Source organism: Bombus huntii, chromosome 13, assembly GCF_024542735.1.
Source record: "Bombus huntii isolate Logan2020A chromosome 13, iyBomHunt1.1, whole genome shotgun sequence".
In the NCBI taxonomy this organism is placed as follows: Eukaryota; Metazoa; Arthropoda; class Insecta; order Hymenoptera; family Apidae; genus Bombus; species Bombus huntii.
This window is the reverse complement of record NC_066250.1, coordinates 11750654-11774801: the sequence shown is the minus strand read 5'-3', so window position 1 is coordinate 11774801 and position 24148 is coordinate 11750654. Positions and strand designations below refer to the sequence as shown.

The 24148-nt window shown below is 35.7% G+C and overlaps 2 protein-coding genes across 19 annotated transcripts in view; one reads left to right on the top strand and one right to left on the bottom strand.

Annotated features, from left to right (window-relative positions):
• LOC126872661 (uncharacterized) overlaps positions 1 to 24148 on the top strand; it is a 308769-nt gene that overhangs the window by 113923 nt on the left and 170698 nt on the right. The window lies entirely within an intron of this gene.
• On the bottom strand, positions 6257 to 23461 carry LOC126872650 (glucose dehydrogenase [FAD, quinone]-like). Of its 15 annotated transcripts, none has more exons than XM_050632759.1 (6): positions 17067 to 17289; positions 16079 to 16671; positions 13418 to 13604; positions 12737 to 12955; positions 12256 to 12426; positions 6257 to 9642 (listed from the first exon to the last, which is right to left on the bottom strand). In XM_050632759.1, the coding sequence occupies exons 4-6, from the start codon at positions 12918 to 12920 to the stop codon at positions 8147 to 8149; spliced, it is 1851 nt and encodes a 616-aa protein (XP_050488716.1). In that variant the 5' UTR covers positions 12921 to 12955; positions 13418 to 13604; positions 16079 to 16671; positions 17067 to 17289; the 3' UTR covers positions 6257 to 8146. The 15 variants fall into 15 exon arrangements, with proteins under 15 accessions (XP_050488716.1, XP_050488721.1, XP_050488713.1 ...); XM_050632764.1 differs by having other exon boundaries at positions 17186 to 17289; XM_050632756.1 differs by lacking the exon at positions 16079 to 16671 and having other exon boundaries at positions 17042 to 17289.

The window sequence follows — 24148 nt, the reverse complement described above, 5'->3', positions numbered from 1 at the left end:
CTTATCGTATGAAAGAGAACAGAGTACCTTTTTGTTTATAATTTACTTATACCAAAATAAGTTCTTTTCACTTTTAACACGTTGACTGCTACGACACCCGTGTTCGGGTGTCAGCAAAGTTTCTGGTCAGGCCGCGTAACCCGTATTCGGGTGTCGCTTATTTGACTACTTGCGAAGGATCGTCGTAGGTATATGAAAAGATAAAGATAAAATAAAAATACGAAAATGGTTTATTAAAAAAATTATTTAAAATGTACAACTTTAAAGCATTCTGTACATAGCTGAGGTTGGTCGGGACAATTTGGACAATAAGTTGTTGTTTTCTTCAAATTCTTTTGTGCCTTTGTTCGGTCCATTCGACGTCTTTTATTTGCATAACATAGTTTGCACGCGCGTCTAATGCTTTTTCCGGAAACATTTTTCCGAATAGCGATATTATGCTGACTCCGACGAAGACAAGGACTTTTTGTATTTTCAGACAACACTAATAATTTTGCAACTAATAATTGTCTAAATATGCTAATATTTATATTCCTCCTTGCTGCAATTTTGTAAAACGTCAAAGCGTTTACAACAGAAATTCCCAGAAGGAGTTGAATGCCAAGTTTTCTGTACCATTTGATTCCTTTTCTAATTGTGGTGGCATAAGAAACCATTTGGTCGGAATAACCTATTTCCTTGATTATATTCAACAACAGCTAGTGGTTTTAATGTTGCGAACAAACGAAACGAGAGATCGTTCTTGAGACCATTGAGGCATTATTAAAATATCGATGGGAGCACCTAGCAGAGAACGCTTGGTACTGCCGTACGCGTGGCCTGACGGTGATTTCTTTGAAAACACTCGTGACAGTCAACGTGTTAATAAAGGATCAATTAGGTAGATTGCAGAACACAAAAGTATTCTCCACACTAGATCTGAAAGGTGAGTTTTTCCACTTCTCTATCGACGAAAATAGTGTCAAATACACAGCCTTTGTACTCCCTGAAAGATACTTAAAGGTTCTTAAAAGGTTCTTACAGGTTCCGTTCGACTTGTGCAATTCACTTGCCGTGTTTTAACGGCATGTGCGTACAGTGTTTCGACCTCTAATAACCAGTGGTGCTGTGCTAGCGTATCTAGATGATCTTATACCCGTGGAGAATGAGAGTGAAGCAGTCGAGAAACTGAGACAAGTGTTAGTGGCCGCGAGTGAATATGGGTTAGTGATAAATTGACAAAAGTGTAGGTTTTTAATTAAATAAGTAGATTATCTCGGATACATTGTTGAAAGTGGACAGATTTGACCGTCGCGGCAGAAAATATTAGCAGTATCGAGATTTCCGGAACCCACGACGATCAAACAGGTACAGAATTTTCTGGATTTAACGGGATATTTCCATAAATTCATAGAATCGTATGCCGTGATTGCGCAACGATTATCGCAATTGTTGAGAAACGACGTTAAATTTGAGTTTGGATCGTCAGAGAAAGAATCACGCGAAAAATTAAAGAAGCCTTTAATTGAGAATCCGATACTTAAACTATATCAAGTGGGAGCCAAGACCGAGCTCCATACTGATGCTTGCAAAAAAGGGTTGGGCGCTGTACTGTTGCAGAAAAATGTCAGTGATGAGAAGTTTTACCTCATATACTATGCTAGCTGGAAGACGTCTCCTACAGAGGAAAAATATACCAGCTACGAGTTGGAAATATTAGTGGTGGTAAAAGCATTAAAAAAATTTCGTGTCTACTTACTGAATATACCGTTTAAAATAGTGCCCGACTACAGTGTGTTTATTTAGACATTGAAAAAGAAAGATTTATGTTTGCGAGTGTTACATTGGGCATTTAATTGTACAGTTCGATTACACAATTGAACATAGGCCGGGCACGGCGATGCGACATGCGGATGCTCTCAGTCGGAATGCAGTAAAAGTGTTGTCAGTGCAGGAAGGCCGAGTGCGCAAGGCCCAAGAAGATCAGAAGGTAAAAAAGATAATGGATGCAGTGTATGCCGAGAAGAGAAAAAACTTTACATTAGCGAAAAGTGGGTGTCATATCGCGAAGTCGATAATGGCGAAGCGATAGTTGTGCGGAAGTCGATGCAGTGGGACATCGCTGCGTAATATAGTGGTAGTAGGAATGTTCAACATAAAAAGACTTAGTAAAAAAGTATAAAATTACGAACCAATAAAGATAATGAAGAGTAATGAAAATATAGAAAATATGGTTTGCCTGTCTTATAAAATAAGTAAAGAAACTTTTTATATGTAGGAACAGTGCGAAACAGCTCTTCATTCAGGCGAATGTTATTATTCATACAATTTAAAAACGAAATATTGACTTTATTCCGTAATACATATAGTTTTACTTTGTGTCCAATTAAGTGTTGTTATTATTAGGTACTATACACGTCTGTATTTGCGAAAAATTACAAGACACGTAAAATGATGTAGAATAACTGTTTCGTTTGTTGCTTGAATTGTTTATATTTTTTTATTATTTACAACACAAGATATCGAGAATCACTGATAATTAGGTACGGTTTAAAAAGAACAAATTAATGCACAATAAATTACTTTTTACTAAATTACTAATACTAATTACTAAATTACTAATTACTAAAAAACATAACTTTTTCCCAAAATTCATTAATATAATAAATTTCATTTCAAACTAATTATATACTTCAAATATTGTGCGTGTCTATCTGTTACCTAGTAACGGTAACATGTATAGGAAAAAACGCCGATTGACAGGTTAATGGCATTATACATGATATTCGGTTATAGGCGTAAATAAACTTAAGGGGTGAATCTTCAAGCTAAAACAAAATGAAACTCAAGAACAAAATATTGCGTTTTCGGCTTTGCTTTTTAGTTATTTACAATTCAAGATCAGCCAAAATACCACTGTACGCGAGCAAATCTCCTTACACGAACGAAAGTAGGTCTGCCTAAGCAGCGGTATGCTCAGGGATCCTGAAATCGAACGGTACATGGGCAGCAGCTTACCTCGTAAAAGTCGTAGAGACAGAGAGATTATGACATTTGAAGACATAAGTCATCCCGTACGACGTTTTGTAAGAAAAATCGTAGATTAAACATTATACCTGCCTACTAGATAAAATCCATAACAGTATATCGAAAACCACTTCATAGAATTTCCAAGTAAAAAGGTTAATGTTTCTTCTAATCCTTTGCCTCCATAAATAATCAATAAATAATAGCACATATAAACAATGTTTATACAAATTTCATACACTCACTGCGACTGTCCCGTCCGCGAATGTCCAGACTGTTAACAGAAAAATCGTAACGAAAATAGCAATCGTTTTATATTACAGTAAATATTCAATATAGCCTCTGTTTTTTCTCAAAGTACACAATAATCACGATAAATACAACACGCACTATACACACTATACACACTACATACCCAAATCACTTGCGTTGAAACTAAATAAAAAAGATTTAGAATATAACAGAAAATGCAAAAATACAGAAAATAACTTGTATATACTAGAGTTGAACCAGAGCAACAGTTGGCCGCTAGAGACAGCACTTTTAGGGAGACCAATGCAATATACAGGCGTGAGCATTCTCATATACTCTTTGGTATAAGTTATATATACTTCTTGGTTATGTACAGGATAAATCTATTGTATCACCACAGGCAAGGAACAAGATAAACTTATTATCCAATGTCTTTTTATGTTCTAGGATAACGGGGATATAGAGTCCCTTACCATTGCAATGTCATTCCAAACGTTATCGATTGAGCATAGAATAAGATTACAGCGTTCGTAATGGTCGGAATTAGAATTAAATTATAATATGAAATTACAACTGATGTATAGGTCAAAATATCGTATTATTGATTAAGAATAGAATAAACCGTACATGCACTGCGAGAAAGGTGCCCCACGGCTCAACAGCTACTTAGTCTCCCATACCATTTTAGTATCGGAAGCGACATTATCGATTCAGTATAGAATAAGATACCAGCGTTGTTGGTATGGTAGGAATTATAATTAAGTCAATGATCGATCTTTTAGGTTGTTCCAAAAGTTTCTTTCGTTTTATAAGGAAATAATAGATGCACATCATTTTCTGTTCTTTTGGAACAAAACGGATCATACATAATTAAATAAAATAACTTTTGGGACAACCTAATATATTTAACATCAACCATTCAGACTCAATGACAGTAGCGAATGAGAGAATATTGTTAGTTTTTACGCGAACTACGGGACGACGCTATATGTAAATGTTTATATTGCGCATATGCAATTTCGTTATTCTGTATTGTGCGAAACGTGTAATGCATAATTATATATAGTTTTGTTTAATCATTTAAAATGGGATGTCACAAGTTTTCGCGTAAAAGTCATTATAAAAAGTGTGTGTATACGAATAACACCACCAGTTTTCACCGTTTCCCTGTAAATAATAAGTGATAGATGCATAACGTTGCTGGTTAACTGTGCTTTAGATAACTGGAGGTTGAAAATGAATACCACAGAATTGAAAAAAGAAAAAAAAAGAATACGTATCTAGTCGGTATTTTTTAAAAAGTAGTTTTCATCCGTCGTGTATATTGCGAAAAAATGCTGTACCGAAAATGTTTCTACGCCAAGGTACAGATATGACCGACGAAAATTGTAACGTTCAAAGCAGTTCGATAACGAAAGAACGCGATGTGCAGGGTAGTGGGTCAATGGAAATTAAAGAACAATGAAAGCAGGAGAAGAATACATCTAATATTCTTCGCTTGTAATTATGAGCATAATACGTGTAATACGATAATACGATAATACGTGTTCGAAGAAAGCAATCGCAAAAAGAGTATCTGATTTTGCTTTAATTTTCATACTGATGTTGCTATGTAAAACTTCCAAAAACACTTTCACATAGAACGAACGTAAGTTATGTATGGCAATATATTACAGTTCGCCAACTTTCTACAATACAATGCGTGTTGTTTTTTTTATTTAATTTGTACTTTACAATCTGTCCAGCTGGACATTTGGTAAATTTTTCTAACTTTATTACCCCCAGCGGGATACCATCTTCGAGTTTGTCTATTTTATTTCTTTAGTGAGGTCAGTGAGATGTTTTCTTTTTAGTCTTATTTTTATATGGGTTTTGCTAAATAGATATTTGGTCTGGAATTTGTCAAAATATATTTAACGCGATAAAAATTATATGAATCAATATCGTATGGATACGATAGATTGTAAATTGAGTTCCTTCGTTTGATGAAATGGCTACCAAGAAATATTTAGATTTTCACTTATCCGGACAGATTATTAAAGGTTTTGAAGATTTAGGTGTTTTGGGCCATAGCACAGCTGTGGGTTGTCAAATTCTTGTTTTTATCCTACGGGAGCTATTCACTAATTGAAAATTGGCTTGTTTTGTTTCGAAATCTGGCATAAAAAGGAACGATTTATCCACAATTTTAGATAAAATTTTAGGTGCATCGAATGAAACTGGTTTCAAAAGTGATTGTTTCCGATCAGGAATCAAATTAATAATCAGAGCATAGCTGATATCAAACTTTTATTCAAAAACTTTCTTTTACAAGGAATGGCCGGAAAGTATACTTTCTTTTTAATTTTGTACATTTATTTAAGAATATACGGAATAATTTATTAAAAAATGATTTCTTAACGATCAGTAATCGAATTAGTAATCAAAGCATAGCTGATGTCGAACTTTTATTCAAAAACTTTCTTTTACAAGAAATAGCCCCGGAAAGTATACTTTCATGGCGGCACTCGACAGCAACTAAGACCGGACGACGGCAGCGAAGTGGTTAACGCCTTTGGTTGCGAACGTTCAGGACCCAGATTCAAATCCCGGTACCCGTAGTCCGATTTTCTCTTTCCACCACGTGCTTTGCAAAATGCAGAAGAAACAAAAAAGGAACCAATTCAATCCGTGCAAGTCTTCGGACGCAAAAAAGAAATAAAAAGCAGTACAGCGACATCTACACCAGCAGCAGCACTATGGCATATTCACCTCACTTTCTTTTCAATTTTTTACATTTATTTAGGAGTATGCGGAATAATTTATTAAAAAATTATTTCTTAACTAATGGATCCTGGGTTTCTTGGTCCAATATGATCCCACTGTGAAATTTAGAAAAAAATAGAAATACACGAACAGCTTATAAATCATCAGAAAGACACATACTGTCAAACACTAATACGGTTTAGGTAAGAGAGTGTCGTCTGCATTGTTCACCGACAGTTGAACACACGGCTACTTTCTTTGAAACTTTCAATGATTTATTTGATAAATTAAAAACAGTAGATGCGCCCGTGATGCCAACGCAAATAAGCGTACGCTTTCACGATTTTATCCTAACACGGCGGATGATTCGAAAAAACGATTAGAATGGAAATTTTTTTTTTCTTTATGTTTATTAAAATTTACAATCAATTCTCGCGTTGAGAATTTTCAGTAATTTTTCTGGCGTGGCGCAGTAACATGGCTAATTATTTATAATAAGTTAATACTTATTATAGATAAGTATAATAGAATGGGAATTAACTCTACAGCTGTGCAACGATTTAAAAGAAGAAGGAATTACGTTTCTAATGACATCGCGTGTGAATATTGATTGCTTAGAAAACTTCTTTTCCGTTCTTCGTATAATTAGTACACGTGATTATATTGTGCATTCGAAGAGTGGAAAAGAAGTTTTCTAAGAAGTCAATATTGACATGCGATGTCATTAGAAACGTAATTCCTTTATCTCTTATACCGTTGTACAGCTGCAGAGTTCAACTACATTCTAATCGTTTTTACACTTACATTAGTATAATTGTCACTCAAGAAGATGTTTTATTTATACAGTAGTTCTAGTAATGGAAATTGTATGATTGATGACGATGCGCCATTAGCAGCGTAAGATATTACGTCACTGTGTCATTAGTGTAATATCGTGAAATAATCGTGTAGGTTGACGATGAACTTGTACGAAGTACAAACTACATAGTGAAAGTACAAGTGAAAATGCTGACGGGCCAGAAGGGATGGCAAATTCCCATAAGACATCGGGCGCAGCGACGCGTCCGTGGCTCTTCCGGAAAAGGGGGTGCCTGAGAAGGCGAACATGACCATATTTGATCATGGACGAGTACAAAAAAAATACTTAACACTTAGCCGACCGAATAGGGAGATCTCCCTTGTTGACTTTATCAACGCCTTTTCTTTTTTTTTTTTGTTATTTTCAGTTATTGTTTACCTGGAATTGTTCCCAATCAATTGCGCCACTTTTTCTGCTTTTATAAGTACAGTATATAATAAAATACATCAATTTAGTGGTTTTAAAATTAATTCAAAAGTTACATTATCAGTTATGACTAAATGAAGTTATAATCGAACGATATCACACTTTCTTTTTTCTTTTATTTATTAATATTTACAATCAATTCCCGCATTGAGAATTTTCAGTAATTTTTTCTGGCGTGGCGCAGTGACATGGCTAAATATTTATAATAAGTATAAGATAATAAGTTATTATAGATAAGAGATAGAGATCTATTATAGATAGATACCACACTGTAAAAAAATATTAAAATGCATTATGAATTTTTAATTGTACCTATATTTTTTTATACTTTTAATATATACTTTTAATTTCATGTTTTGTACAAACAATATATGAAGTCGTTTAATAAAATCATTACCGCAAAATATAATTGACTTATATTTTATAAAGATAATTGTATAAATAATTTTCAGACTTCTTTGTGTTTTAAGTAGTAAATATTAATCTTCGATACTTAGAAAATTGCGCGTTGGAAACGTATAGTTCGTTGTGGCGCGCGCGGTTGGCTAAGTGTTAAAAACCATGAGTTCATTCGCGATCCATATTTCCTTCCAAGCTTATTCCTCGTAATAAATACTACAAGATGCAGTAAGAATATTTTTCCTTGGAAATCGCGCTCAAGATCAATGTTGCGGTTAACTTTTTTCAACAGATCTGCACTGATTCAAAGACTGCACCTATGGTTTGTATGTTAAGCATTGTATTACGTAATAGAAATTAGTAGCGAAAACTTATGTTGTGTTGAAGATTGTAAGATTCTAGTATTTAATGAACTACCAGCACTCGCTTTAAATTAATTTACGAAAAGAGCTATTGATATCAGACCTCATTCTTCAGCCATTCCTCTTTTATCATATCTGAACCTTTCTCTGCGATCATTATAATCGGCGCATTGGTATTACCACTAACTATATTTGGCATAATCGAGCCATCTATGACTCGGAGTCGAGCAACTCCGTAAACTCGGAGCCGAGGATCCACCACAGCTTCTGGGTCCCAATTGGGCCCCATTTTACAGGTACCCGTGGGATGATATATAGTCATGGAGTACTCTCTAATCATGCATTCCCAGTATGGGTCGGTATACATGGAAATATTTTTGCAAGCAGGGAATGGTTTAGGATTCATTTTGCTACCATAACGTCGAAACGCGCTAGTTTTACTCATTTCAAACACAAATTTGAGTGCTTCGATCAGCGTCGCCATATCTTCCGGTTGCTCGAAGTAGTTTGGATAAATCAACGGATAATCGAAAGGATTGCTGCTTCGAAGTGCGATAAAACCTTTACTTTTTGGTCTTAGAAGCATAGGAATCACGGACCATACGTCTTTATTACTAATTTCCCCAAACACGGCATCGTAAAATTTGTTGGTCAGTCCATGAACCTTCCACATATTTCTACCGCCGTCGGAGCACGCCCCTCCTGCCGCCAAAAGCAGTTCTATGTCTGGGAAATCGTCAGAACCGTTCACGAATTTGCTATTGATAAAAGCTACTCCTTCGATACCTCCTAGCAATGTCAAAGGACCGTCTCCAAAAATCGCATATCCTAGCATATCCTGAATATTATACATCCTGCTCTCCACCAACGCAATTTCTTCGTTCACCAAGAACGCAACACCTCCCACACCTACGTGATCTTGAAGATTATGACCCACTTTTAAATCCTGAATCACTGGTATGCCGTGTTTCAATAATTGTTCTTTAGGTCCGATTCCCGACAACATCAGCAACTGAGGGCTATTGATAGATCCCGCGGAAGCGATCACCTCCTTTTTCGCACGAACGCGCAACCTTTCTCCGTCTCTAACAAACTCTACGCCATAAGCCACTTTCGACGACGGATCTATTAAAATTTTCGTAACATGAGCTCCCATGACGACGTGTAAATTTTTCCGCGTCCTGATTGGTCGTAGAAAAGCCTTCGCCGTGGAACACCGTCTGCCATTTCTGATCGTCCCTTGAGCAACCATGAATCCAGTGTGTCGTTTTCCATTGATATCTCTGTTTTCGTAACCCATTTCTAGACCTGCTTTGATAAACGCAGTGACCAAGGGAGTGTGCCATGGCGCTTCTTGAACGGTTAGGTAACCTCCGGTTGAATGATACGGCGTCTCGGCGTGGAGAGGATTTTGATTATCTTCAGATTTTTTGAAATATTGTAGCACATCGTCGTAGGACCATCCGGTATTGCCTAGCTGTTCCCACGTGTCGTAGTCTTTTTTATTACCACGAATGTAGAGCATGTAGTTTAGCATGCTGGTCCCTCCGATCACTTTGCCACGTGGCCAGTTGCATTGACCTCCTTCCATCGCTGTGGGCATAATTTAAAGTGAAATACAGCGAAGACATTGTCAAATATCTACGTTGATTGGTTATCGATTCGCGTTAATACCTCTTTCGATTCGTCAATAGATTCATTTTCCGATAGGAATCGATTTACTTGCATTCTACATATACACTTATTTCAGTTAAAACGCGTATATTTTGGCAGAGGAAAGAAAAAAGCTGGATGAGAAGACAGAAAAACTAATGGGTTGTTCGTGGGTTATCCGGAGGCGTTTAAAACATTTTGGTTTATTATACAAAGATACAGATTGTATGAATATGAATAAAATCAAAGAAACACCTGCAGGAAGGCAATCGTGAGAAGACGTTTTCTTCGAACCTACAAAAGGATTACAGCAAAATGTTTGAAAAATGAGCAGACTCGCCGAGAAAAACAGCTCATCGATAGTGAATATTTTCGAACGAGAATTTACAAAATCAAACGCAGTGTGCAGTGCCCAAAAGATCCGAAAAGACAAAAAGGAGAGTATGAGCGAACAGATATATAGACACTTTGTGAGTGGCAATTGACGCAAAAGAGAAACCTAAAAATAGAAAGCAACTTTTGTGTCGACAAGATAAGGATAAGTGGAAAAATACAGTGGATGAGAAAATAGATTGCATATTGAATAATGAGAGAAATCGTGAGTTACAGAAGAGGAGGAGAAAGGAAGTGAAAAGAGTTGCTCGATATTTCAAGAGGGCAACAAATGGAAAGTATGGACTATAAAATGAAACCACGACGTTAATTGGATTTGCAGAATACAGGGCAAAGACAATAGAAAATCTAATAGTGGATATCTTTTCCAGTTTTTCACAGGTTCTGTGAGCTGGGGCTTTAGAAAACATATATATTTTCGACTTCTTTTTTTGCGTAGAATAACCCCCTTCCCGCTTATACCACCATTTATCAACCACCCCGTGTATATTGCAAAACATTTTGGAATCTCATTAACACTGCAGCGAAACACAACTATAATTGCGATTAGTAAAATTTGAAATAGACATAGAAATATAATAGAAGTTACAAGATATTACCAATTATTATTCAATATTATACGAATAACCGATTATTTATTGTATTAATAAGCCACAATTTGTAGTGAGACGGTCGTTAGCACTAATTCTATGTTTAAGACTATTATTCATGCTGTATATTAATTTTTCACTGAGTGTATGTTCGCAATAAACATCTTGTCACTTCCACATACATTTACTGAATGGCCTCAAATTTTAATATTATAGTCAGGATAGCCGTATTTCATTATAGTACTAAGGAAATTTTAAAAAGTTTCGTACATTGCACATCATATATTCATGAAAAATTTTGTGCCAAGTGTTCCTATACTTTCGCGAGCCGCTGTACGTGTACAGGACAAAATGATTTCTTTAGAAAACAGAGCAACACGTGCAAAAATTTTATTCTGCAATATTCCCGATTTATTTTTCACGAGGAATCGCTCTTTGCCCAGCTATATCATTGTAGCCTATGATACCTCAATGTAGCTATATGATGTCTCAATCCTTTCGAGACTGTCTAAAATGATCCTGCCTTTTCTAGCGTGAAATGGAATGAGGTGATTTCCACCACCCCTATGTTACTGCGTAATACTTCTTGCTTGCACCTTTTAGTAGTTGTATCGACGATAGTAGCAACAAAAATATTCCGGAAGCATGCATCTATTGAAAATGAAACACGTAAAAAAAAGACGACAAATCTAAAGAACAATCTATACGATAAAATATACCATTGCCAGATCCAAAGACCGAGAACATATCAATTCCTATTTTCATTGAATTTGAGCGAAGATGTTGACTTACTTTTTTTTATCGGCATATATTCTATATTACATTTTATGGAAAATATAGCGAAGAAGCTAATTAATTAATGAGATACGAGCATAAAGTATAGATAATATCTTTATCACGTCTCGTTATAGCGGATCTCACTGTAGATCGTTGTCTCGATGGAAAAATTAAAAAAAAAAAGAAGTAAAAAAAAAATTTTTATTCTATATTTTCGACTTCTTTCGTACCACCATTTACCAACCACTCTGTATATGAGAACAATCAGAGTTGTTTAAAAATGATTTGCAGTAAAACGTTCATTCACCGCACGAAACATACAGAGTATCGCTAATGTCTATCATATCAGTGTTATCGTTGAGCAGGGATGTCAAATAGTTTCAACGATTCCACGCCTATGGTTTTTGCGTGTCCGCGTCCGACTCAATGTTTGTCCTTTTTTTTCTCTTTTCTCCTCCCTCCCTATCGTCAGTCCAACTGAGACTTTATATATTTACTGTAAAAATTAATTACCTCCTCGTTGAATGTATTAATTTATAGAGACTAGCATATATGCGGTACTTTGCATAATTGGGACAGCCGCTTAATCGGATCAAAGGATGCTAGTTCCAGTGTGTCCCAAATAACCGAAATTCACTATAATGCGTTCCAAGCGTGACAGTACTATGTATCTTGTGTCATTTTAATTTACTTATTTCGACATAAAAAGTAAAACATTGTTTTTAACTATTTCTTCTATAGTTAGATAGATGCTTATTATCATGATAACAAGGCATTATTAAATGTTATTTACCTCGACAGAAATTCTTATTAGGTTCCGTCTTGTATTTCCAATCGATTTGGGTTAACTGCAGATTAGCAGCAAGAACAGGAATATCATAGATTTCTGATCCATCACCACCTGCTTCCAAAAGGAGCACGTTCCAATCTTCTATCTCGGACAAGCGATTCGCTAGGACGGATCCTATAGCCGTGTAAATTGCCATTATTAATATGCGTAGCACACAAAAACTTACAAATACTTTGAAATCAAAAATTTGAAGATTCATTTCGAAAAGGTGAAGGAAGAGATGAAATTTGTTGAAATTACGACGCAGAATTTGCCACAAACCTAATATACGTTTCATCGATAGATTTGTTGAAAGAAAGGAATTGTCAAATTTTTGTCTTAATTGATCATACGAGTAAGAACGCGCTCATTCTCGTTCGTAAATAACGCGCAGATACGCTTATCTTCGTTACATTTTTTATTAGATTTATAATCGAAAACGTACCTGCAGAACCACCGCCTACAATTATGAAATCGTAAGACGACATTAGTGCTCCGGAAGGGACATTCTTCGCAGCGTAATCGTCAACCGCATACTTGATATATAAAAATATAGTTAGAAGTATCCAGCACATCGATTGGGTCAGTCCTGATGTCATCCCCCCCAAAGCAATGCTTCCCACATCCATTTTACTTCTATTCTTGCGATTTCTTTTTCATCTATCTGTAATATCAAGTTTTGCCATATTATTTTATATGATACCTTAGTTTGCAATCTTATTCACGAGATAACATTAAGTAACAAACAGTTTTCAATAAACATATTTATCTGAAGCTAATGTAACTGTAATCGTGTTTTGTCTACATTAAATATATGTATTATACATGAGCGTTACGTAGTTATTTATAAAGTTATAAACTTCACTTATTTTTAAGACCTTGACATATAATCAAAGTCAATGTTGTGAACAACTTTCCTCATACATATAAATGCTATCTTTAACTGCCGGCTTTGGTTTCCGAGGTATTTGCAAAAATATATTCGATACTCTACATGTGGTATTTTGCTGTTTATAACATGTACGTTATTAGTCTGAGGTATTCTACAGTACACACCATACAGCTCTAACATTGTTTAATAACGATAATATAATATAAAGTTTAATATTGTCTTATTATTTATTACCTAAACTTATTTCACGCTGGCGTTATCAACATATTCGGTAATTATAACAAGTTGTTAAATTTCTTTGTTCGATTCTGGCATATGCGGCTGCTTTACGGCGGTCACAAGTTCAACCCTTAACGCTCCAAGTGTACCTCTCAAGCACCACCGATGTTCGGCTATCTACTCCCAGTGTGCCTCTCAAGCACTGTAGACAAAGCCGATCAATATGCATCAACATATTGTTTTCTGAGAAAATCGTTGAAATGGTGGCGGAAATTGCTCTTTTGAAGACTAGAAACAAGCGTAATAAATGCTTATATACTTTACAAGATTTCTCAGGAAAGGAGAAAACGCTTTGTCACACTATAAGTTTGTCAAATTATTAGTGAGTCAACCCCTAGGTCACTTTCGGAATAACGATGTGTATGGCAGGCCTTCCGGAACAGATAAAGAACAACGTTCAGATGGCAAACTCCATATAATAAATCAGTTGCCGAAAGGGGAAAAGAAAAAATGTCTTGTTTGTTCACCAAAAGGAAGTAATGCGGTAAAAAAACAAACAGTTTTCTACTGTGAGATCTGTGAACGCAAGCCCAGTTTGCATCCCAATGAATGTTTTAAAAAAATCCACACATTACTTAATTATAATTCATATAAATATTGTAATCAAAATTATATTACTTCTGAGATGAATAAAGATTGTTTTGAATCACTTTAATATTATTATTTACACGTCATTGTAGCATTTAAAATCTGACACTTAAAAATTTGTCCGTCGAAGTACGATGAGAATAAGTTGCGGTTGTCGGTCGATATTCGCAATTAAAAGTCGGAGCGTTAAGGGTTCATCTACCCTAATCAACACTGATTTACTAAAAGGATGATCCAAGATCTAGATTGAAATTTTCTGTTTCGCCTTTGCATAGTTTAGTGTTGGTTAGATAGCCTATGCCACGGACAAACCAAGAAATCTAATAATTTGTTATATATACATACAACAATACCGGCGTAAATAATACTAGAACTCTGTGTGTGTGTGTGTGTATTGTGTAATACCTTCTGTCAGAAGTAAAATACAGTATATTATGGGATATATTTTCGCAGATGTATATTTTGAAAACTAAAACCGAGTGGTGATTATACAGGGTAGAGCGGTAAATGTAGAAGAACCGAACAGGTGATGATTTAACGGGGAAAAAAAGAAAAGAATCGTATGCAAAGATTAAAAGCAATTTGGTAGAAATTCAGAACACTGGCAAATAAAAAAGTATTGAATAACATTACAAAAGACGTGAAAATGCTACGAAAGATACCAATGATATGGAATTTTCGAAATATTTAGCCCTTTGTGGACGGGAGCAGACGAGAGACATTAGCACGCGCAGTCGAGAAAATATACACGTTGAACGTTTGCGTTATTCATTGTCGATTATATTATTTTCATCGATATTTAGTTCATCATCACTGTCACTATCACTAGAAATATTGAAACGTCTGAACCGATTCCTTGCTAAACGCAGTTCGTTTCCACTGTCTGAAGCACCGTCGTCGTCTTCTATCTTGTCAGGTTCAAAGTAATATTCGTTATCATTACTATCACTATCAAACATGTCTTCTCTGTATTTTCTAGGTATCGTGTATAAGGTATTATAAAAAGTATAGAAAATATATAAAAAGTTTGCTTATTCGTCTGACAATGTCATTGAAAGACTGAAAATCGCTCGGACGCGTCTATCATCCTACATCGCAAGTTTACGTTAAACGGAGGATAAGACTTCATCACTAAAGATCTCTAATTTTCTTTCGTCAAAAACAAAAACTGTTCAGTTCAGAATACCCATGCGCATATAAATACGCATAAGATTACCACTCAGAAAATTGGACGTACGCCAGCCACTTAATAGTAAGTGTTTGCAACTATGAACAGATTCAGGCGACTATATATGGACACGCGTCAGTAAAAACACGCAACAGTAAAAAAAACTTGCTAGATTCACTTTTATTTATATCCATTTTTTTTTACGTGGAAACCAATTATACATTGTGGAAAGACATGGAACCGACTCTAGCAATCAAAAAAACCGGATAGGATCTGGCCAAGGTGTACCAGAGCCGTGTCAAAATACTTGTAAATCATTCATACGGAATATTCTTCTCATATCAAAATAATAAACATGATTCAGAGAGGCAATCAAACTATGACAGACAATGACAGACAATGTCACAGCCGATAATAGTTATTCTGTGCCACGTACAATCATAAGAGTAATTAGAGGTATTATCTCGAATATAAAGAGATCACCTGGTTTTCACCTTATTAATGGGAAAATCCTAAAAGAATTATAAACAAAAGTGATCATAGAATGCAGTGCTAATATCCAAGCAGGGTAAGGATCTGCAGACAGCGTCTTACAGATCAAACTCGCTTCTTTCAGTAATAGCAAAAATTATGAAAAAAGTAATCTACAATCGTCTGAAATCTATCATAGAAGATAGAATAACAGATAATTAACAGTAATAATAACAGATCATCAATTTGAATTGAAGAATGAACATGTAAGCATTGGACAAACACACGGAATAATCAATGAAATATATATAGATATATAGAAAATAAATTGTATATGAATAAAGAAAAAGTCTTTGACAAAGTATGCTCTATATTGGACAGTTACAAACCGTTAAGGCTCAATTCCTCGGAACCTGCGCTCACGAAAATGGGAATATTCCAATATAAACGCTTGCTACTACAGTTTTTAACGTCGCTCGCCGTCTATGATTATTGATAATTAGACGAAAACGTGGAACAGTTTGGCTACCGATGAACTTTGAATTTGACGTCACGTTAGACAAAAGACGATTGTTGAGAAAGCGAGCTCGTATTTTCACCCAATGATTTCATGTCCTTGCGCGTTCCTCAAGCTTCGAAGTAAACAACCGAATTCGGTTCTGGTCTCATATAGAGCTCGGTTTTCTCTTTTGTTTCTTTTTAATAACTCATATCTTGGATTATGCTCACTTGAAATTTAATTAGGAATGCAATTCTTTATTCAGAATACATTCAACTGTCAGAATGATTACTGAATTGCAGTGAAATTGTTCACGTTCTTACAAACATGGAAGCCCCTTTTTCTATTCCGTTCGATAATTTTCATTTTTAACGTATCGAACGTTTTCTTCTATGTCGTACTGTAAAATTTATTAACAAACACTTTCTACAAATTGATCGCTATTATCTGATTCTGGATCGCTCTGTTGTGAATATGTCGAATCTAAGAACAAGGAGAGCAATTGAGATATAACAAGACATCTAACAAAATTCATTTAGATAGACCAGTTTACAAAATAGAAATTAAACTGACCCTCGTAGCAATGCTTCTATATGTGGACATATGATATAGCATTCTAGAGAATAGCCACATATCGTAGATGAAGTCACAATAAGTGAGACGATATAGGTGAAACTATAAACAGAAACGAAGAAATTCGGGAAACCTGGAAGTTGCAACAATGTGGGAGAAAATGTGCAGCAATGTGCAAGAATGTGGGAAAAGACGTGCAACGATATAGAAATATCAGAAAGATTAGAATCGCAATACGTCCGAATCAGCTAGCAGCAAAAGAAGAAGAATAAAAAGTTACTTGAAATAGTAACATGTAGATTAACTTTTCATTTATGTTATAGGCTACATGGTCGCAATAATTTCGCCTTGAAGACGATTGAAACTGATGAAAAATCAAATATTAGCGGAAATACGACAATTTACAGAATACAAGACTACACACGCGTAAACGATGATGTGATCACGCGCGATAACACTAAATGCGGTGTAAAGTAAAGCAGTAGATGCTTTCTTGGCGATAATCGCTTGGATACTGAATTACGAGTAGTAACACAAAGCATTAAATATGTAAAACACACGTATATATATAATGCATCTATAATTTGTCTATGATTCAAGTTCGCTGCGTAGCATTCCTCCATGTTGTGTTTATATAATCACTTATTACGTCACTAAGGACATTGCTTATGCATTTTGATCTAATTGCTGGCTAATTAATCAATGTAATTACATATTTTGCGAAGAATCTTCTCTCGAGCTATGACACCTCTGTTATTCAGAACGGAAGAAGAGGACAGAAGACTTTGCACAGAAACTATTTCGACATATTTGGTGTAGAGTATGAATTTTACCACGGGTATGTTTTTAAAAAATACTCTAATTGAAAAAGTAGTGAAAGTGGACGACAACGGCAAAGATATAACTTGTTATTCACGGAAATGTGATTTTGTAACAATAACGATAAGTGAAGAAGAAAACCAATAAGATTTTATGTTTATTCTCAGCCTCTAAATTTTGTCGAACAAGAAAATAGATTTTACCAATCGTTTCTGTGTTTTTTTTCATGTAATCCCAAATTACAAATAAAAGCAGAGATTTTTAAGTGCTGTTTTAAGTTGCCGAAATAATGTGATTTTTCCATAAATTACATACGTTACATAAGTTTTCATACGTTCTCGCGCGGTCGAGTTTGAACGCTGTCTAAACGCTCTCTGTCCGGTCGTTGCGAAAATGGTACAATTCTGTAATCGTTTTTCCATCTTTCATGGGCATCCACACATAACACAGGTGATAAACTGCAAAACGACGACTGTTGAACCTCTTAATATTTAATAGTTTATCGTTGGCAATTTTTTGGCGAAGAAATCCATTTTAGAGCTAATTGGTTTTAGAGAAGCATTTTCTAAAATTTCTAAAATTGATAGAAAGTTAAGTTCCACTTTTACATTTTATTGCATTTTATAGAATTCTGCATTTTTCGGTTAAGCAAAATGATCACTGCTGTATTTCAACCAAGCGTCTAAATGAACAATTTTTTTCACTTCAACATCAAAATCTAGATCTTTCAAAAAGCGTATAAGTTCGGAGGATAAGTTGAGATATTCATAAGTTGATAAATCGATCGTGCGAAAATTAAGCGGATTAATTCAAAATTGGCACATTATTTTGGGATGTATAACCGAAGTTATACGCGAAACACAGACTTCTTTGCACTTTTTACTAATTCGCAATCTAACAATTGGGCTTATCGTAACATCTTAGGGATAATACATAATTATTACGTATATTCTTAGGGGCGTAATTTGTTACGTATCTTCTAAAAATCAATTCTGGACGTGCAAAATCCAATAAAGATATTCTCGAAGACGCTTCTATAAATACAAACAATATTTCATACGTGGAATTCATAAAAGCATGAATTAAAAGTATACGCAGAGATGGGAATAACAAGAAGCGTCACGTCGCATAAAAAGATGTTAATTTATTTTACTACTTTACTATCGATACTTTTAACTTGTTTTCACACCGAATCACCTTTTATGCTTATCACTGTTTATATTTTAACTGTCTGGGTGCATCCTGGATGATAATACTATGTATTCAATCTTTAAACTTGAGCAAATATTGATAATAAATTTTACACTTAACAAAGATTTAATATGCTTGAAAAAGAATGTACATAAGTATAACATTTTTTCATTTATTTTCACAACATGTTACACAGTATTGTTACGTAACTTGTCCTTATAGCACAGATACAGCTTGAAATATCGTAAAAACTCGATTATGCGAACTGCGGTTTATGCATGACAAATGTGAATTTAAATATTACTAATTTGAATGTATTAACATTTCGATCAGTTGACTATGATGCTATGTGTCAATATATCTTCAAATCGTAATATATAGCCTTATCTATCCGAATAAAACGCGGAATAATTAATCAATCAGATGATGATGAAACCGTAACTGAAATACCAATATCTTACGCTATTGGGAAATCAACTGTTTGTGATACAAAAAAAAGAAAGTGCGAAATTGTGAATCATAGCGAAAGTTCATGTAATATGTACACAAAAACGTATGAAAACTGCTAATAATAAAATTCTTGATATGGCAGTGTATGAATGGTTTTGTTAAAAGCGTGACAATGGAAAGCCTATATCCGGCCCTACATTAAGCGAGCAGGTTTTATAGTGTAATACAAGATTGAATGGCGATTCTAACTTTAAAGTATCATCGGGCTGATCAGCGAATTTTAAAACACGTAACGGTGTTGGTGGATCGAATAAATTGGGCGAAAAATTATCGCCAAATAAATTTGTGGCTGAAATTTGAAAAAAATGATTTACAGAATTATTAAAACGAGAAAACTATATGTCGGAAAATGTCTATAATGCAGATGAAATAGGATTATTATGGAAATTATTTCTGCGAAAGATTTTACTTTGTCAATATGGACACTCAGCACCGGGTCATAAGGTCAATAAAGATACAATTACAACTGTTGTATGTGCGAATGCTTCCGGAAGTTACGAACTTCCTGTATTGGTAATTGGAAAGAATAACAAACCTCGGTGCTTGAAACATGTGAATTCAAATGCTACACTCGCTATGTATTTATCTCAGAGAAGTTCTTGGATGGATACGAACATCTTTATGAAATGGTTTTCAACAATATTTGTACCAGCAGTCAGAGAACGACAATTAAGTCTAGCTAAGGCAGGCTAGAGAAAACGCGGAAAACATGAATTTATAAGAACCTTTACCACCCAATGTTACATCATTGAGTGCTTTAAACGATGCTATAAAAAACACTTATTACGTAAGTTCATTCCGATATGTTATAAATCTGAAAACAATGTTTTAATGGCATATATACAGTTAAATATTAAAGAATGTATATATCTTGTTGCCAATACGCGGAATGACATATCAAGTTTTACTTTGAAAAACGATTAGAGTCAGTTATCAAACATTGAAGATATCGACGAAATGTCCCAAATATCATTAGTAACGTTAATGATGATGTCAATGCAATTTTATCAATTATTGAAAAGATTAAAGAGATTTCTATCGAAGGAAGCAATAAAGACAAAGAAGATAGGAATGACATTCCAACGCATTCTGAAGCATTTCGGAAAAAGCTCTGAGATGGCATGAAGCACAAGAAGAAAGTACCTCAGCTGAATTATCAGCTTTGAAAAAAATATGAAATTTGGCAGCACAGGAAGATTGGCAGGACAAAGATGAGTAAGCAATATTTATATGTCGGGTTATCATTAGAATTTAAGGCGCGTAACGATTCTTCGTTTGAATTAGCCATTATTTTACGAAACAGAGATTATATTTACGCGAATATACAAGATTTTACAAAATATTATGAATAATGAGTTTAATGAATGATAAGATTAACAAACGATAAGTTTAACTAATGATTAGATTAAAGAATAATAAGTTTAACGAATAATAAGAGGAACGAATAATATGTCTTACGAATAATAAATTTAACGAATAATGAGATTATCGATTAATAGGTTTTACGAATAATGAATTTAATTAACGCTATTAACAATGTTCCGGGGTTCAAACGAATCCACGGTCAACGGGGTAACTCTTTACTATGCGTAGAATAATTTTAAACACAAAAAAATACGATTGCTGAGACACTCGGTAAATTGCTCGATGTATCACTTTCCAAGGCGATCACGAATGAATATCTGATGAAAATTTTTTTCGCTATACGACTGCATTTGTTTGTTATATGCTCGCTGGAGGCATCGAGAAGGTTCCAATCGTCGTTGCTAGGCAGTTTCTGTCAGAAGTTTGTTGTATACTCTTTGGAAGCATCGAGAAAGATCCAAACGCCGTTGCTAGGCAGTTTCTATCTGGAGTTTGATTCCTAATACAACGTGTGTCCCATTATATCGACATCTCCAAAGTACAATTCTATGTGATTTCTAGGGAGAACAATACAACCGATTCACACCTTCGTCAGGCAAAACGTTTATCCCGTGACCGTGGCTACGTTTAGCGACCAGTTGTCATCTCGAACCCACTTTCGCTATCACAAATATCAAACAATTACAAATGACAATTGCTTAATTACAACTATGATAAAATCTAGGCTAAAGCATTAGAAGACTTTCTCAAAATTGCAAAGGGAAGGCTCCGGTTTTCCTTTCATCTCCGACATATATAATGCATATATTGTGTAATAAGTCATAATTTTTTCTGTGTACTATGTTTCTAATCGTTTGATTATCCGAAAATTCGAAACAGAATCAGCTCGTATATGAGATGTACTATATATGCATACTTATCAAGGTCGTTATTAAAGCCGTATGTTAATAGAATGTAGACGAAAATGCGAAACCTGGATAAACTTTTGTCATTAAGAGATCCTGAAAACGTGTTTCGTACTGTACATAAATTTTATATTGCATATGTTTTGCGCATTTATGTTACAAAATATGTACAAATATATTGCATATTTCATGCATATGTAACTTAATTCTTATCTTTCGCAATTATATCAAAAGTCTCGTTCGAAGAAATTACACATGTAATATTCCTTCGCCTACTAAAAATCACAGCGCTTTAGAGCGAAACAAAACGAAAAACCCTTTCATAGCACTGCCACGGATACAGCATTGCCGTTGCTAATCATTTTTTCTGAACTATATCTTACAATTGCAGTAGATTAATTTATATGGTAGAGGGATATCGTTGTTTGGAAGGACTGTAATCTCTTCGAACGAAGTTCTACATACAATTGCGATCGAATTTCACTTACAGGTAAGTTCGTTTGATCGTTCAATCAATTTCGCGCCCTTTCTCCGAGATTGCACGCATATTTGTACGAAACACAGGATTTTTAACACGCGTTGGTTTAGAACGAGTTAAATATTTTATTGAAAGTGACAAATAATAATAATAATGAAAATAAGATACTTAATAAACATCGTTATGAGTGAATACTAATTAGGATTAATAGTTTAGATAGCTGTACTTTTAAGTACATTTAAATCTGCCTTTTCAGCCAAAGTTAATGACGTAGAGTCTGGCTTGTATAAAAACACGGATATATTACGGTTGTTACGAACTGACCATTTACATATTTTAAATTTTTTGTCACTTAATTACAGTAACATTCGATATTTGCATGCATGTAATTGCATAAACGCAATCCGAAGAACAGAGATTTCTCTGACGCACCACAGAAGTTGACAATTTGCCGCAATCAAGTCGGAGATACTGTATCTAGATATTATACTAATCCTTTGTGCTCAAGGACTTTTTCAGTCGGCCGAAGTAGCAACTCGAGATGATTTAGCGCATATGTGACGCGTGTCTTACTGATACTGGTAAAACGATTTTATGCACAAATTAACTTAGACAAACATTATATTCTAATAATTTATCTATATTTACATCTTTGAAAATATGATTTTGTAATATTAATTTCTTTATCTTTTTGTATGATAATTTACAAAGCATTCATCAAGATCCTCCCTTGGTTTGGCGAAAATTTTTCCTTGGTGACATTATGCCAAATTGAATGTGATAACAGTGTCCTCACCCTATTACTTTTACAGCATAATTGTTTTTTCAGTTGTTATTTGATTTATTAGCACACCGGTAAAAAATATCTTCAAAAAAATCATTTCTTTTTTTTTCTTACGTGGGGAAATCCTCATGGACACCCCGCCTCACTTCTGGGAAGTGGGGGGTAGTGACAGACTCTTACCGGCTGAAACCCCACGGTGGGTTAACAGGAATATCCCGGGACCTCTTTCGAATTGCTGCCGGAGCGCTCCTGCATCTTCTCCCAATTTAAAGGAGTCGTTCCTCAGGTTTATTTTCGGGTAGTAGTCCTCGCCCGAACCCAGGCCGCTCAGGTTTTCGTATACGCGCCGGAACGCCAAGGCCTGGAGCTCGAACGGAGGTGATTCCGCCAGGACAGACGCCGACGCATAGGATATCGTCCAGTATACCCTTATGATCCTGATGGCAGTCGTCCTATGCAGCCTCTTCCTCACCTGGAGCTCCACCTCGATATGCTCCTCGTTTATATCTAAGCACAGGCCGGGCAGAGGAACCACTATACGCCACTAATCGTAAAACCAAATAGCCTCAGACTTGGCTGGGGACACACTCAGGCCCAGCCTGCGTATGACACGTACCGCGCAAGCGACGGCGAGCTCGCCGAGACGCAGTGTCTCGTGCCACCAACGTCGCTCAGACACCAGGACCAACGTGTCGTCGGCATAATACATCGTGCCTGTGTCCGGGGAGGGGGACTGCGAAACACCGCGTCGTAGCCAACGATTCACAAAATTGATCCCAAGACAGAACCCTGTGGAACACCGTGCTCGACGGGTCGCCGCCCTTTTCCATCCTTGCCGGTGTACCCGACCCACCTGTGCCTCAGATAGGCCCGGATGACACGCATAAAACAGGCAGAATTCTGGAAGAATTCAGTGACCTCCACTATCACATCCCAGGGTCTAAGCGGCCCCGCCAGGAGCCGTACTGCCTTTCGTGTCAATCGGGCACCCGCTCCGACATGTGGACCTCCAGACGGGCGGCAATAAGTCTTTCAAAGTGTTTGCCCATCTCGTTTAATAGGCTCACCGGCTGATACGCGGATGACCTTTTCGAAGGAAGACCAACCTCGCCATCCGCCATATTCGGGGGTAGGCTCCTCCCCTCAGACACCGTGTAAATAGGTCTGCGTCCAGTGGAGGAGGTGTACGGCTTGTAATTTCGAGAGTTGTGCTTTGTGAATCGATCACTGTAGAAGGCTGCGATCGAGAAGTTAAGATTTTGCATATAATGGCATTCTTCGCTGAAAGCATTGAAGATAAAGAATATGAACTAAACCATTGAGCTTACTCAATGA

What these genes read in the sequence shown, in the direction of transcription:
- LOC126872650 (XM_050632769.1), bottom strand. Translation starts at nt 12,920, where the DNA reads ATGGATGTGGGAAGCATTGCTTTGGGGGGGATGACATCAGGACTGACC. An exon ending in TGTAGGCGGTGGTTCTGCAG is followed by an intron (nt 12,427 to 12,736) that starts GTACGTTTTCGA and finishes ACACGGCTATAG; the next exon opens with GATCCGTCCTAGCGAATCGC. An exon ending in TAATAAGAATTTCTGTCGAG is followed by an intron (nt 9,643 to 12,255) that starts GTAAATAACATT and finishes TTATGCCCACAG; the next exon opens with CGATGGAAGGAGGTCAATGC.